Here is a 16,583-nt window from a genome sequence, read left to right on the forward strand (position 1 = left end):
GAACAAAAAGAGAGTTCCTAATATTTCATCAACAGACAATATAATTGAGAGATCTCTATAATTGATGGTAGAAGATTTGGTTACATGTTAAAGGACTTGTAAATATTTTTTCATCATCAAAAATGAAAAAAAATTGTTGAACTCTAAGTTCGAAAGAGCGCGCTTCTCCCTGAATGGACCCACACAACGCGAATCCAAAATAGTAAGACTTCAATACGGGTATCCGATACGAAAACAAAACAAAAAAACAAATGATGTGTCAAATGTTATTTGACCTAGTAGCTTCAAAGATACAAGAGAATCTGAGAGATCATGATTATTACAACTTACAAGAGAGTTCAGTCATGTCAATTACTAGTATTTTGAAAGCTCTATGGTGACACAGTATGTGAAAATAGCTCATTTTGCCAATACCAAAAATGGTAAAAGTATATTTAACAGGATACTTACACTAATGGGGAGTCTAAATTAGTCACATGTTATGGAACAAAATCTGAAATGGTAGCTGGGAAATCGCAAGGCATCTGATAAGTATGAGTCAAATCTAGTGTTTGTCGTCTTTGGGGATGTCCTTCTGAGATATCTCCTTCGGCTTTGCCTTCTCTATTCCCCTACAAAAATATCAATGGCATGTCACGCGTATCTCATACACATAAACAGAATGACGACTGCAAACTAATAACCAAACAAGCAGAAGCGAAGGATTCAATATAAAGAGAAACAAATATGATGAGATGAGCAAAGATTAAGATACATGAGAAGACAAGAAATGATTAATGAAAAAAAAAGACGTGCAAGGAGAAAGAGTTTTTGAAGTCGAACTTACATGTCAAGAATAAAATTCATAAAACAGTTTTCTATGGGACTTATGCTTCTAGCTATAGAATAAAACACATTCTTTCATGTTATTATGCATTGAATTTTGCTATCATATTCCCAAACTATTTTTGGATATAACATATAATACAAACTTCATGGTATACCAGAAGATATCGAGATCCAATGTTTACTAGCAAAATGAGGCAATAACTTTCTCTATGCTTGGACACTAATTGGCCAGTTATCGAGCTGTAATACCAATAGCATAGCATAGGAGGCTGAACGCTAAATGTGTGAGTGGAACGAACAACTGAACCGAACCATTTTGAGACCTTTCTTCTCTTCAACAGAGTACTTTCTTTCTACCCAAAGGTATAATGCGTGAAAGACCGATAGCAGATATGGCAAATTTCGAGTTTATGGAGGAAATTAGCAGTAAGACCAGAACCAAGAAGATTCTACCTAGAACTGATTAGTGTTAAGCGAGTCAATTACTTCTCACACTGCTACCTTTGTACATTAACACGACTAATTCTACGAATATGGTCAGTTCTCTTGCTTATCACTTACCCTTCATCAACGGATAACTACCTTTATACAATAACACGACTAATTCTACGAATATGGTCAATTCTCTTGCTTATCACTTACCCTTCATCAACGGATAACTACCTTTGTACAATAACACGAATAATTCTACGAATATGGTCAGTTCTCTTGCTTATCACTTACCCTTCATCAACGGATAACTTTTTCAATCCAAACAGAGATGACTAAATGCAAACTATAAGCACAAGACGACTAACTTCAACCAGATAACAAAAAATGAACCGAAAAAATGCTTGATTAGAAACAGGGAAGAGTAAGACGAGTAGACGACATACTTAGCCGCGGAAGCAGACTCTTCCTCAAGCCAATGGCGAATTTGACGAACATTGCGCTTGAAGATGGAAGCAGACTGTTTAACATCGCTCCTCATCAATAAAACCACAGCGCTCACTCCCGCAACTGTCAGTATAAAGTTCGTTAACGCCATTCTGGGGATCAATTCGTTTCTTTTATTGTGAGATTGCTTAAAACCTTGCAATTAATCAAGTAGAGAATCAATATATGATCGTACAGTGATTCAATTTGAATGTAAAAGTAAACAGTTCCGAAAATAACAAGAACAACAACAACGCACAAATTACCATATCGAATTCATAACATCATATTGTTTATAAGCTTACAAAAAAAAAAAAGCAACAACAACAAAACACAAATATTTTGTAACACGAATCGATAGAAATTATCACATTCATTAAGAAACAAGAAATCGAACAAAAAAATGAAAACGTAACCTAAGTGAAGAAATTGAATTACAGTGATTTAATCGGCAGCGGTAGAGGTGAACTTCAGGAGAACGCCGTGAGTAACAGAGCAAGAATAGAACTAGATCTTAGAGGAAGAGTATTCATTAGGGTTTGCGTTGATTTTAGTTAAATTGAAAAACAAAATTAACTTAGTTGATTTTTTTAATTATTAAAATTAAATTAAATTAAATTTAGGAGAGTGTTTGAATTGATTTAATTTTATATTTGAAAAATGTTCGATAAGGATAAGAGTATCTTTTAAAATAAAATCCAATTACTTATTTTAGGTTGAAAAAACATAAAAAAAAAAATGATCCTCATATTCTCAATTTATAATTTTGATTACTTTTTAACTTGGAAGCTATTTTTTTTCTTAAATATATAATTTATGTTTACGTTTGCGGAGTTGAATTCCATAAATAAATCATAAAGTTTTTTTTTAAAAAAATCAGCTTGAAGTTAAATTTTAAAAACATCAAAAAACTATTTTGCCTTTTTTCGATTACAGAAGTTCAAACACTAATTTAATTTTTAATTATTCATTTTCATTTGAAAAATAAAAAACATTTTTTTTCAAATTATCACATGAAATATCCAAATATTCACCTATGTGTAGAAAAAAAATATCTCTTATAAAAAAAATAACATAAATTTTATATTTTATTAAATTATAAGTGACCTTTAGAATAACATATATAACTTTATAAGATAAAACAAAAAAATATAATTCATGTCATTCAACTTGAGATTTTTATGTCTTTCAATGTTAAATGTACACAAATCAATATTTAAAATTATATAAATTTAAATAATTAAACACATTTGTTATATGATATAATAGCCTTTTATATAAATCCTCTACTTCCTACTTATATATGAGTGTAAAATGCAAATTACCATATTGATGCAAATTGTGAGGTAGAATATCAAATAAAAACATCTATATTTATTTATTTAATGATATATAATAAATTTAAGTGTTTATTTAAGTGAAAATTACGCGATCAAACGAACTTATATCTTAATTACTCGTCATAGTTATAGTTTGCTATATTTATCACTCGTGAGTCGCGACTAACATTATATATTAATTACGTGGGCTGACTTTGAGTTTGTATAATTAGTCACATTTGTACATGTATTATTCGTCATAATATACAATACATATGTATAATATACAATTATCTTATTAATATACACATACAGTTCACCTCTCTTTCCTCTCTCGATCACCTCTCTCCTCCCTCTCCCAATGTTGCTAGCCATATATACAAATGCATGTGTATAATATACAATTATTTAATGGATATACATATATAGTTCACCTCTCTCCCACTCTTTGACCTCTTTCGCTCGCCTCTCTCCCAATCTCGCTCAAGTCTCTCCTCCCTCTCTCAATCTCACTTGCCATATATACATATAATTATATGTATAATATACAATTATCTAATGGATATACATATATACAATTCACTTCTCTCCCACTCTTTGTCATCTCTTGCTCGCCTCTCTCTCCCAGTCTCACTCTTTTCTATAATATGTAATTATAAATTATAATTATCAAACTGTAGTTATAAAGAATAATTAGATTATATTTGAATGGCTATATATAAAAGTTCAATCATTTAAAGGGATACAAAATTAAAAATATCACCAATTGCGCAAGTTAAAAGAGTTCGTTAGCAAAATAAGCCACTTCACCAACTAGCTCGGCTAACCTAAGCCTTTGTGCGTATTATTACCAAAAAAAAATAAAATTGACGATGCTCGTGGGGCTCAAACTCAAAGCTGTGGCCTCTATTTATGGCCACATGCCCTACAATTTCTACCGCACCTTCTCCTCCACCGCCGCGCCAACAACAAATTTACCGGTGGTGCCGACACACATTTACCGTAGCCGGAGGATCTCAACTCCGGCGCCGGCATTCTCGAAGGTCTCAATTTTTTCCTGTCAAGGGGAGAAGGAGGAGTATGCCCCTTTTTCAGTGAGGAATATTTCTACCACTGGCATGGGCTATACACCTGGTAATAAGGAGGATCACCACCGGGAGAAGACATTGAGGTCGTCGCCGTCGTCATCAGCTCCATCAAAGTCTGCTAAACTGCTCACACTGCCTACAATTTTGACAATCGGACGTGTAGCCGCTATTCCGGTTCTCGTTACCAGTAAGTTTTTGGGGATACAATTAGTTTTGTTTAACCCTAGCTAATTGAGAGTGTGCAATGTGGTAAATATAGCTGTGATATCTGAAATTGGAATGTAATTGGAGGTGATTTTCTTCTTTTTTGGTGAGTTTCAATGTTTGTTAAGTTGATTAGTAGAATTGATTGATGCATTTAGATTGGTTCTCCGGGGATGTATGTATTCGTCTTGCAATAAAGTTACTCAATTTGACTTATCCAGAAAAAGGAAGTTGCTCAATTTGGTGTGAAATGATTGGTATAATGAGGCAGAAAAAGGAAGTTGCTCAATTTGGTGTGAAAGGATTGGTGTAATGAGTGGGAGAGGGTAAAGTCACTGGTTTTCTGCCGAAATTCCGTGTACTAAGAAAATTCAGTTACTTGTATCTTTATGCAATGGAACAATGGTTTGGAGGCTGGAATTAGTAAAAAGAGATCTTTTAGTTTTAATTTCCCTTTTGCTTGTTGAACTGCTAACTTGAGGAACATGGTGGCTGGTATATACTAATTAGAGACAAGAAACAGATGATACATTATGAGGAAACTGTCCTGGGTTCTGATATTAAGGCTGTATAAAACTTCTGAATATTTGAAAAAAGAGAGTAAGCGTTTCAGAGATCTGATGATTAACATAATTGTCTTGTTATTAGTCTATTGTATGCTTTTATGTAAGCTTTTCTAATGAGTTGCATATAGTTTGCTGATCTCTTTTATTACTTTAATCTCAGAAATTTTTGGATTTTAGTTTCGCTTGTTACCCTTTACACAGCCGTTAAGACAAATCAGGATGAGAGCATGAGTTTATTAGAATTTCATAACTTTTTCTATTTTCTTGGTTGGACAACATAAATTGTTTTCAGATGATACACTGTAAAAGAAAACTGATTTGTAGCCTTTTTAATATAGCATTCTATGTTGATAGCTGGTGGGGACCAACCGCTACAACATGTATATTTATTGCTGCAGCAATAACTGATTGGCTAGATGGATATCTTGCTCGCAAGGTACATGCTTCTGCTGTTCAATAGAATCATTTTTTCTCGAATTATAATTTCTTATATTTCAACTTTCAAAATTGGCTGGTTTGACACGTCCAGATGAATTTAGGAACTGCCTTTGGTGCATTTTTAGATCCAGTGGCTGATAAGGTATTTTCTCTTTATTCTTCAATTCACATGGTATTACCTGGAAGTTTGGCCAGTTTGCTAGTGTTGCTACCATTATCCATAATGTTTGAGACTCTTCAGCATAATTGCTTGTAATGAAAGAGCAGACATTTTTTGATACAACTCTTCTTGACTTCAACAGCTAATGGTTGCTGCCACATTGATCTTATTGTGCACCAAACCTTTGGAGGCTAGTTTGTTTGGACAATTTCCATGGCTACTAACTGTACCTTCTATTGCTATAATTGGCAGGGAGGTGAGTGATTAACTGTACTTCTGTTCATAATTGCATTTCCTTTCGCATTGGCAGTGTTCCAAAGTGCCATAACGACGTGCTTTAGAGCATTATGGTTGCCAATTAAGATATCGTAAAACTTCCTTTGGATGACAGTCTGACAAGTGAGGGAGGATTTAGTGAAGGAACAATGCTGCTTTATACTAATATAGATTGCATTTCCTTTCATATGGTATTTTTTTTTTCAGAAATAGAACTTAAGTTTGTGATATTAATAGTCATGAGATCAGTAACTATGTTGTCATAGTTCTTTTCTCTTGTAGATCTGTAAACACCATAACGGACTTGCAGTTTTCATTTTCGACATGGTTTTTTTTGTTGCAGTACACCCGGGGAACATTTTGGATAATGAGTTTCTGAAAGAGTTTTTAAATTTCCAGAAGGTTTCACTAAGATTATATTTCTGTTAAATTCTATGGTACACTGGCCTTAGGGAAATAGAAGATGTTAGATGGGCCATGAAAACCGTAAGCATTGATGTGAAAACTTTTGATCCTTTTAACATTCTATTCACCCTATCAGTATACAATTATATTGCATGGGACTTCGGAGCACGTCTTTCGGTGGTCATTGGATCATTGTCCGCTGCACTTTTCAGTTTTTATTTTACTTGTTTTTCTGGTGGTTGGGGCGGAGTTGCAAGGGCTTGGAAGAATAAGAACTTAACTGGAAAATTCAAACCATATAGTAATTGGATCCATCGTGCATGTTAAATTTGATTTGCAATTTGAGCTTCTAGTATATTAGAAAGAAACTACAAATCTGTGTTACAAGGGAAATGAAAATGACATTTATCATGAGGTAAATTGTGTTAAGCAGTTAATAGTACTTTTCGTGTTTAACTGAATTATTATCTTAACTCTAGGTGCGCGAAAGCTGGCCTTGACACCACAATCCTCAAAATTTATTTTTATCTTAGTTCTAACATGTAGATTTTCCACGTATAAGTTTAGTTATTCAAAAGATATTATCTTTGCTATAGTTTTCCACATAGTGTGGGATTACAATCACAATATTTTTTCTAGAGTTCCCTGAAGCTATTATTCATATCCTTCTTTCTGAAATGTAATTTTAGTTAAAACTATTCCTCTTCATTTGTGTCAAGTAAGTATGAATATTTTAAGTAATGCTGCGAGGATAAACTTCTCTGAAACATGCAAGCAGTGATCAGCTTAGATTGAAAAGAAAGAGGAATTCGAGAGCTCTTGAGAACATGGATTGGAACTGTGGGTACTCTTGATGAACCTTATTGTTCACTTGATTTTTTTCGATTATTAAGTTTTGCATAGTATGTAGTCTTTCTGATAGTCTGTGAGATCATAGTGTCCATATTTAGCCTGGTAGTCGCTTTTGCTCAAGGTGCGATATCTTTTTTTCCAATATGATATTTATGATATGACACTCTTTGGTACCTTTTTCAAATATACATCATATGATGCTCTTCCATGTTCCTCGAAAATCTTTTCCCTGCATCATTAGTTATTTTCATTGTGGATGAGTGATAAACACTGTTTTTTGATTCATTTTGCAAATCTTTTTGTAGATAACTATGTCTGCAGTTAGAGAATGGGCGGCTTCTCAGGGTGGTAAACTTTCAGAGGTTCACAAATCAACCTATTATTATTTACTCTTAAGAGTAATCCACATCATGATTTAGTTATCCCAGTGTTAAATAATGAATTTTCCAGGCTGTTGCTGTGAATAACTTGGGGAAGTGGAAAACAGCCACTCAGATGACTGCATTGACCATCCTTCTTCTTACTAGAGATAGCAGGTAACTTTCTGTTCTAAACTCGCGCTAATATTTGAAGGAAAAAGGGATGTTGATTGAAGAAGATTCATGTGAATGTTTCTTTGACCTTTGTAACTATCCTCTCTGCAGTTTATCAGGGGCTGGAACTTTTGTAGCTTCTGGTGTGATCTTGCTATATGTTTCAGCATGGTTAGCTGTATGGTCTCTGGTCGTATATATGAGAAAGATATCGAAAGTATTGTTGATGTAGAAATCATGGCCAATGATCACTCACATTTTGGCTCATTCTACTAGCTGTGGAGAAGCAGGTTGTACACAAGCTGATCCATGATTCTGCAAAAGGAAACTGCCCTTTGCAGTTGCATCTCGACTACGAGGGAAGTTGCTAACTTAATTCTGACATGCCTCGCCCCATATTTATCCCGTGCACTTTGGTTGTGACAGAGAGAAATGAAAAATGCTGGCTGTGTTCAACGTTTGCTTTTCCACTTCATTCTTTAACCATATTCTTTAGTGAAATTGGAGGCTCAATAGGAATATTACTATATCATTAAATACATGGAATTTGCGATATCTATTGTAATCGATTCTGATAGGAAAAATTTATACTCAAATATCGTTCCGGTTGAACCGGACTGATCGATGGCTCCTTCGGATCAATATTGCTATACACATTGCAGTAACTGTTTGTCATGCAATAAATTATGCACGAGGTGTTTGTTTACAGAGTTGTTTAGAAGTTTTGATAATTTTTCCTGTTTAAGGTCATTATCTGTCTTATCAGAGATGAAATATTATGTGTGAAATTGTTGCAATCCATGTTGATTGGACTCTTCAAAAATTTTGTCGTATTCGTGTCGGATCTTCTAAAATTGCACTAGGTTCTTTCACGCATTAATCAACATCTTTGCCCTACCATCCAATTTCAGGTACATATCTTGTGTTGACATTGTGCTTAATTTGTAGTTGCATTTTTGGTGTATAAGAGTTGAAATGATGTTAAGATATATTGAAAATTTGATGAAAATTTGTGCTTACTGTTTTGGGATGCGGCTCCTACAATTCAACAATTATTTTTGTAAAAATTATTTTTATAAATAGAATCGTTGTCTTTCTAATCGTAACTAATTGATCATCATGTTTCCAACAAGATTTTGATATATCAATTTTCAGTGATGAGTAGTAGCCCTAGTTCCCTCTATGTCAAATGTCTTCGTTTTTATCCTGGAAAAGTGATGATACAAGGTGGATATTTAGGAATCAAATTTTATGGGTTAGATGGGTGGTGTAATAATTAAATTAGGAGAAATTTTTAAGTAGAATTAAAAATGAGGATATAAGACTTAGCAGTTCATGCGTTTAAAGTTGAATAACAAAGACAAATATAATGATAAAATATGACGAATGATAAATATAATTCTTTTTCGATTTTAGAAACTAATGAGTGAGCAAGGCATATAATATTTAATTTGAATTTTCTCGTAAAACAAAGATAGGAACTTCCTAATTATTTAGACTTTAATCGACTCATATGTGTTGATATATTCTCATTAAAGTAACTTTATTAATAATTCATTCTTTCTATTTAATAATAGTCGTTCAATATTAACTACATATATATATTATTTAAAAGCAGTAAATAATAATGGTAATTTTATCGAATCGTCCTTATTAAATATAACTCATCTAAATATTGAAAAATGAATATAGTATTTAATAGCAAGAATAAAATAGACACAATATGATAATTTTTATTAATTTTATAAACTAAATAAGTATTATAAATATTTTAAAATAATATTGTGAACAAGTAAAAACGACTAGAACAGGTAATTTTTAAAATTGGTTTTTGAAAAATGATACACTTCATAAATTTGTAAACAATGACTTTATACGTCGCATAAAAATATTATAATATATTTTAAATTACAAATTTTAAATTTCGATAAATTTTATATGGATTCCAAATTATATCACATAGTTTTAAATCTCTAATATTATAATATCCCACCAACAACCCAAAGATCTTTTTGATTTCTGAGTCAGAACCGTCCAACCTCCTTTTGTCTGAATTTTGTCTTCATTTGCATTTAATTAATCTAAATCTATGTCGGGTTTTAATTAAGAATTTAAATTTTATTTGTAATTATTTTTTTCTTTTATTATTATTTCCTCTGTCTATTGTTAATTGTCATACTTTTTAATTATAGAGTTAAACTATAAAATAAATTTTAACTAACCATTTAGGATATATTTTTTCATCATATTAATAATAAAAAATTATAATGTATAGTACTTTTTGTATAGTTTTTGAATATCTAAATTTTTTATTTAAAAAATTGAATTAATATAATCTAATTTTAATTTTGAAATAAGTCAAATTGACTTTCAAAAAACGCAACATGACAAATAAAAATGGACGGATGGAGTATACTATATCCCCTCTATTCTCATTATTTGTCTACTTTTGAATTGACACACCTATTAAAAAAATAATTATTGACATAGCAAATTTACTATAATATTTTATTGACATAAAATAAATTATGTTCCTCCTTTGATTTTTCTCTCCTAAAAGATTTGTGCAACTATAGTTAAAGACTTCGCCAATATTATTAACATATTTCTTGAATTAAGATGATTTGATTTGATCTCTTTATCTTAAGAAAATATAATATTCTTTATATAATAGTTTCTAAAAACTGTAATTGAAATCTTCAGTGGAGTCCAACTAAAATTAAACTTGTTTTATAGAGTCTTACAATTTTTCAATATTCAAATTTTCGAGATACTCTGAAGCCATTCTCCTTATTGGATAAAGATTTACTTATTTCAACAACTCTGATTCGTACGCATCTTTTCATTATTTAATTTTTTAACACATACTACAACATGTAAAAGGAAAAAAAAATTGGCCAGAATTTCTTTTTTCTATATTATTATACCTTTTAAAATATTTTTATCTTTTCAATTTTAATACATTTTAACTAAAAAATAAAAAAAAATTAATTTATTTTAAAATAAAAAATATTCTAATTTTGTATTTCTAATCAAATTTTGGCTAAGGCCACGTAAAACTATAGTAGGATATTAAGCCAAAAAAAAGGAAAAACTATATGAGTATTTGAATTTGGAATCCAATAAATTTAATCTTTTCATTAATTAATGGTTAATTTGGCGCTTAATCACGTGATTCCTCCTTGGAATACTAAAGTCTAGTAGGAGCTGAGCTGTTAGCCACTAGCCATGCATGCTTTGGTAAAATATCTAATTATTATATCAAACTTTTTGATATAGTGATTACGTAGATGTTTGAATATGCAATTTTATCGTATGATTTGAAATTATGATATAAACTAAATTTAATTTTAGAATTATCGGACAGAGTTATAATTAATATTATTATGTTTATTAATATTTAAACTATTCATATCGAATATAACTATTACTTTCACCAATTAAATTTATAGTTGATATCTATTACTTTACTAATCTTTAAACTATTTATATCGAAAAATGTATATTTAATACGAAGAGATTGTCTGTACTATATAAGATAATTATGTTAAAAAATATACTATACTACAAGTGATGTTCTACTCTACTTTTTTAATTGAACTAACGTTCAATCAATAAATAATCTAAAGAATTAATTTGTATTTTTTTAATTATTTTTACCTTTGAGGACATTAAAATAATGGCATTTGACACTACCATTTCTCTATTTATAGTGAATGTCATTAGCCTTAGAGAGTAACAAAATCATATCATTGTGTGAAAAAAAAAAAGAAAGGAATAAAGAAAAAATGGAGAGGAAAATTTATGGTCTTTTGTTTCTCCTTGTCATTTTGTTCACTTCACGTAAGTCCTTTTTTCCCTTCTTTTTTTTTTTTTTTAAAATGTGAACTTATATTTAGAAAAAAAAAACATTTAGGAAAAAATGCTCATATCTTGAATGTGCTCGGTAGGATGAAAAATATTTTTCGAAAAAATTAAGTTTTTAGTTTTTTTTTTCATATTTGATAATATAACATGTATATGTTATCTAATAAAATGTTATAGTAAGTGGAATAGGATGGAGAGCACTAACTTAGACACATAGAGTAAAAGATAGTCCGTTGAGCAACATTCATCATTAAAAAATTATACCGTATATTATTAAAAGTTAAAACAAAATATATAAATATATCACAAATTAAATTATTTTTCATGAATATATATTGATTATTGAACATTTTTAGCGAAGTTTTTGTCTACACCATTGGTGGAGACTAGAGGTTCTAAGGGTGAAATGGTCAAGAAATAAAGGTTTCGAGGTGGAGATGAGACAATACATTTAAAATATCACTTGTGAATTCTATCTTTATTTTTAATGAATTTATTTTCTAGGTACCAAACACACCCTTAATTTAAAATGTCTTTTACATATATTTTAAATAATGTTATTATTAGTCTATTACAAGTTTTGTTGCTTCCCATGAAGGAATATTGGTCAAATATTTATTGCACAAATCAATCCATTTTTTTTTTCTCTTTACTTTACCTCTATTGTGTATTGAATATTGATGCAAAAAAATATAAAAATAATTACCTATACTTCAAGGTAAATTAATTAATAATCATTAAAAAAGTACCCTATTAATAATTTCCATCTTATTATATAGCAATAGTATTCACGAAGATTTTGACCTCTTTATATAACAGTATCGTATGTAAATATAACTGTAGATATTATCGATCATAACAAATTTTACATAGATGATAACATGTTATAACCGATTAAATTGAAATTATGGACACAGAAATGTCGATCCGAGGGGCGGAGGGAAGAGTGTGCATCTCGCAAAGCCATGGGTACAAGGGTCCATGCGTGCGTGACCACAACTGCGCTCTCGTCTGCCGTAACGAATATTTCTCCGGTGGAGACTGCATTGGATTTGGCTTTAACAGAAAGTGCTTTTGCACTAAGGCTTGTTAATTAATTAATTAATTAATTAATTAGTGTCATGAAAATGACACTAAATTAATTTAATTAATTAGTTCATTAATCCATCTCTAAGTTAGTTTTGTTTTAGGCAATAATAAAATGTAGTAGTGTTTTTTTTCTTTTCTAAAGGGCATTATGCCCTTCAGGGTTGTAGTCTTTCTTCGAAATCTGTGTGAACATGAGGTGTTTTGTGCATCGATTGATTAGTAATTCAAGGGTTCTTTCTTTCTTCTTTGCACTAGTTGGTACTTGGTACATTCTCTACTATCGAACAAATAAGTAATTAGCAATTTTAATTTTGAGCGTATTTAATAATTTTTATATAATAAATTGAATATATGGTGTATTTTAAAATATTATACTAAAAAAAAAAACTGATAAAAAAAAAAAACTTTGTGATTGATATTTTTTTTAAAAGCCAAAATATAAGATAAAATATTTGTCACCCGAAATTAACATAGAAAAATGAATCGCAATTTTAGTGGGATAGTATTTTAAAGGAATTAATAAGTCACCACAAATAATTTATAGATTATTATTCCTTATTTATCGTACCAAACAATTCCTATAAGGTGAATGCAAAAAGAAAAACTTGATTCAGGATAAATACCTCTTTACTTTACGATCAAAACATGATAGAGCCATCATTTTAGGAATGGATTTAGCTGAATTCAATATATAAATTTTGCTTTAAGTCATATAGTTATATCAAAAAATATTATTAAATACATGTAAATATTTAATAAGCAACCCTAATAATTAAATCTATAAAAAAAATTTTAAAAATGTGTGATGCGTTAATAACTAAATCTAATTATGGATTTGGTGATAAATTTAGAAATCATGCTCTTCCTCGAAACCAAAATTGTCGCTACTTTTCATGTTAACAGTTATATACCTAACAGAATCAAAGCAACTGAAAAAACATATAAAATTTGGGGATAATTAACATATTTAGTGAATTCGGGATAATGAAAGTGTACGCAATTAGTCACTGTCTTTATGAGGTATAGAGATTGCTTGAAACGAGCCTGACATCAAAATGAACACTTTTTGAATCCTAAACAACAAAAGAGACCCTCTTTAAAAATACACACAAAAACGGACAGTTCACTCATTTATGGGCGAACTACAACTACCATATTTTAACAACGTCGTCTTCGTTAACTCCAAATTCATCCAAATCCATATTAATTCAAATCTTAAAGGTAGTTCACCTACAAATGAGTGAACTATAATTCTTTTTGTTAACCCTCCTCACGTGAATCTATATCTCGTCATTCTCACGTGAAACTATATCGCCTTCTTCAACAATAAATATGGGTTATTACTCCACATTTTTTATTCAACATCTACTTTTCCTTACTTTATATTTTGATTTTTGCAATTTGATAGTTATGTCTCAACAATCCAGGAAGTTAGTATATTCTGATGAATCATATGTTTGTAAATGCAAATAATATGTAAAATGAAAGCATGGACTCTAAGAAATTTTGATCGCAAGTTTTGGTGTTGTGCACATTCAAAGGTAAAAAAATTAAGCTATCCACTTCAAGATATTTGGATATTCACTTGATTTCTTGTTTTGTTATTTCAGTAAAATAATGGATGCGAATAGACCCTCTTTCGATGGTGATACAATAACTTCACACATAAATATGTAATTTGTATATATGAGATAGAACATCTTCTAAGGATTTGCTAAAAGAATTAGAAGAAAAACAAGATGACATGTTTGAGACAAGGATTCGTATAAATGAGATGGACATATATTGCTCCAGATCGCATGACACAACAATGTGTTTTATGTTGGGAAATTAGTCATAAGAAGCTCGTTGTCTCAGTCGATCTTAGTAGTTTTTTTTATTATTGTTATAAGCAAATAAATAGTGAAATTTATTTTATGAAAGAATATCATTTTTAAATACTTTTATCATCGAAAAAGTCATGATATTATGCATTTACAATACACTCAAAATTAAAAAATAAATATATATTTAGGTGAGGAGTTTGACAAAAAGAATTGTAGTATGCCCATTTGTTGGCGAACTACCTTAAAATATTGTGTAGTATTAGTTTGGATAAATTTGGAGTTAATGGGGACTAAAACTTTAAAAGATGATATTTGTAATTTGTTCATAATGGGTGAACTGTTCGTTTTGATATGTGTTTTTAGAGAGGGTCTCGTTTGGTGTTTAAAGTTCAAAAAGTATCTGTTTTAATGTCGGATTCATTTTCAAACAAACCTGACTCATACAAATCAAAATAGTAATTAAGTGGAAAAAGGGTAGTGAAAAGAAACATGACAACTAATAGCAAAACAATACATGATAATCCACATATGATATCAAATGCAAAAAACTAAAAACTACATGAATAAATTAGGTAGAATACATACATATGCCTTTTAATTTGACTTCAAATTAAATTTATGATCTTCAACTTTGACTTTGCACAAATAGAAACTTAAACATGTATAAAGTTGAACAAATAGACATACACGTCCTACATGACATCATGCATTTTATTTATGCATTGTTTGCCTTCTAGACAGACACACATTTCTGCATATAATTTTTAACCAATTTTTTTTTGTGATGATTTAATAAATTATATGTGTTACTTCTAATGGATAAATATAGGTGCTTATAAGTTCAAATGAGATATGGACCGTGAAACAGAGTTTTCCCATCCACGAAACTAACTTCTAAAGCAAAAGTGATGAATATTCAAAGTTTGTCTTATTTACACTAATTTGTAGTAAAATGGTCATAATGATTTACTTTAAATATTAAATGATACTAAAATTGGTGACATTTGAACGAAAACTCATTGACCAATAATTTTTATTTATCATGGCTCACCTAATTTATTACGTACAAAAGCTATGATAGTATACATTGTTTACCTTCAAAAGAGTTACACATTGATTGCATGTAGTTTTTTTTATCAAATTCTTTTATGGTGTTTTTGATGATTTAATAAATTATGTGTGTTAGTTCCAATAGGTAACTATAGGTATTTATAAGTGCAAATGAGGTATGGATCGTGAAATAGAATATTTCCATACACGAAACTAACTTCTAAAGCCAAAGTGATGAAGATTTAAAGTTTTCCTTATTTACGCTAGTCTATAGTAAAATGATCATAATAATTTACTTTAAATATTAAATGACACTAAATTGGTGACATTTGAAAGAAAATTCATTGACCTACAAATTTACTTATCATGGTTAACCTAATTCATTACGTACTAAAAGAAACAAAGTATACATTGTTTGCCTTTCAAGAGAGGCACACATTGTTTACATGTAATTTTTTTGTGGGTGTTTGTGATGATTTACTAAATTATGTATGTTAGTTTCAATGGGTAAATTTAAGTGTTTATAAGATCAAATGAGGTATGGAGCGTGAAATAGAGTTTTTCTATACATGAAACTAACTTCAAAAGCCAAAACGAAGAAGATTCAAAGTTTCTCTTATTTACACTAGTATATGGTAAAATTGTCATAATGATTTATTTTAAACACTAAATGATACTAAATTGGTGGCATTTGAAAGAAAACTCATTGACCTACAATTTTTATTTATCATGGTTCACCTAATTTATTAGGTACTAAAAGATATGATAGTATACATTGTCCGCATTCAAGAGAGACACATTAACACTACAATTGGTACGATGCCTTTAACTACCACCAAATCAAATGTTCCACATGAATAATCTAGAAATATGACAACTCTTAACTATCTCACAACTAATAATAAAATAATACATAATAACCACATATGATGTCAAAATCTAAAGACTAAATGAATAAGCAAATATTATATCGTCACGATACTCTATACAACCACCAAATCAAATATTCTACTTGAGTGTCCGTTTTGATGCCGGACTCATTTTCAAACAAGTTCAACTCGAGCAAATCAAAATAGTAATTAAACGGAAAAAAAGATAGTGAGATACATAACAACCAAAAGCAAAACAGTACATAATAATCCACATATGATATTAAATGCCAAAAGC

At 30.1% G+C, this 16,583-nt stretch overlaps 2 protein-coding genes and 1 long non-coding RNA gene across 3 annotated transcripts; 2 read left to right on the plus strand and 1 right to left on the minus strand.

Moving 5' to 3' along the window:
• Positions 1-242: 242 nt before the first annotated feature.
• On the minus strand, positions 243-2,404 carry LOC101255784 (uncharacterized). Its single transcript, XM_004236766.5, has 3 exons — positions 2,182-2,404; positions 1,704-1,899; positions 243-611 (listed from the first exon to the last, which is right to left on the minus strand). Exons 2-3 carry the CDS (start codon positions 1,853-1,855, stop codon positions 545-547), a joined length of 219 nt encoding a protein of 72 aa, XP_004236814.1. The 5' UTR covers positions 1,856-1,899; positions 2,182-2,404; the 3' UTR covers positions 243-544.
• A 1,421-nt stretch (positions 2,405-3,825) lies between these two features.
• LOC101255486 (CDP-diacylglycerol--glycerol-3-phosphate 3-phosphatidyltransferase 2) lies at positions 3,826-8,290 on the plus strand. The gene is made up of 7 exons (XM_004236765.5): positions 3,826-4,337; positions 5,259-5,356; positions 5,450-5,500; positions 5,661-5,774; positions 7,357-7,413; positions 7,502-7,587; positions 7,696-8,290. Exons 1-7 carry the CDS (start codon positions 3,935-3,937, stop codon positions 7,814-7,816), a joined length of 930 nt encoding a protein of 309 aa, XP_004236813.1. The 5' UTR covers positions 3,826-3,934; the 3' UTR covers positions 7,817-8,290.
• A 3,002-nt stretch (positions 8,291-11,292) lies between these two features.
• LOC104646711 (uncharacterized) lies at positions 11,293-12,784 on the plus strand. The gene is made up of 2 exons (XR_740886.4): positions 11,293-11,427; positions 12,369-12,784. It is a non-coding gene; the product is annotated as an uncharacterized lncRNA (long non-coding RNA).
• The last annotated feature ends 3,799 nt before the right edge of the window (positions 12,785-16,583 follow it).

Source organism: Solanum lycopersicum, chromosome 4 (genome assembly GCF_036512215.1).
Source record: "Solanum lycopersicum chromosome 4, SLM_r2.1".
Taxonomy (NCBI): domain Eukaryota; kingdom Viridiplantae; phylum Streptophyta; class Magnoliopsida; order Solanales; family Solanaceae; genus Solanum; species Solanum lycopersicum.

Bases quoted from the DNA above. Each gene is read 5' to 3' on its own strand.
- LOC101255486 (XM_004236765.5), top strand. From the start codon at position 3,935: ATGCTCGTGGGGCTCAAACTCAAAGCTGTGGCCTCTATTTATGGCCAC. The intron at 4,338-5,258 runs GTAAGTTTTTGG...TTTTTAATATAG, and splicing joins TATTCCGGTTCTCGTTACCA to CATTCTATGTTGATAGCTGG. The intron at 5,501-5,660 runs GTATTTTCTCTT...TGACTTCAACAG, and splicing joins TAGATCCAGTGGCTGATAAG to CTAATGGTTGCTGCCACATT.
- LOC101255784 (XM_004236766.5), bottom strand. From the start codon at position 1,855: ATGGCGTTAACGAACTTTATACTGACAGTTGCGGGAGTGAGCGCTGTG. The intron at 612-1,703 runs GTATGTCGTCTA...ATATTTTTGTAG, and splicing joins GAGTCTGCTTCCGCGGCTAA to GGGAATAGAGAAGGCAAAGC.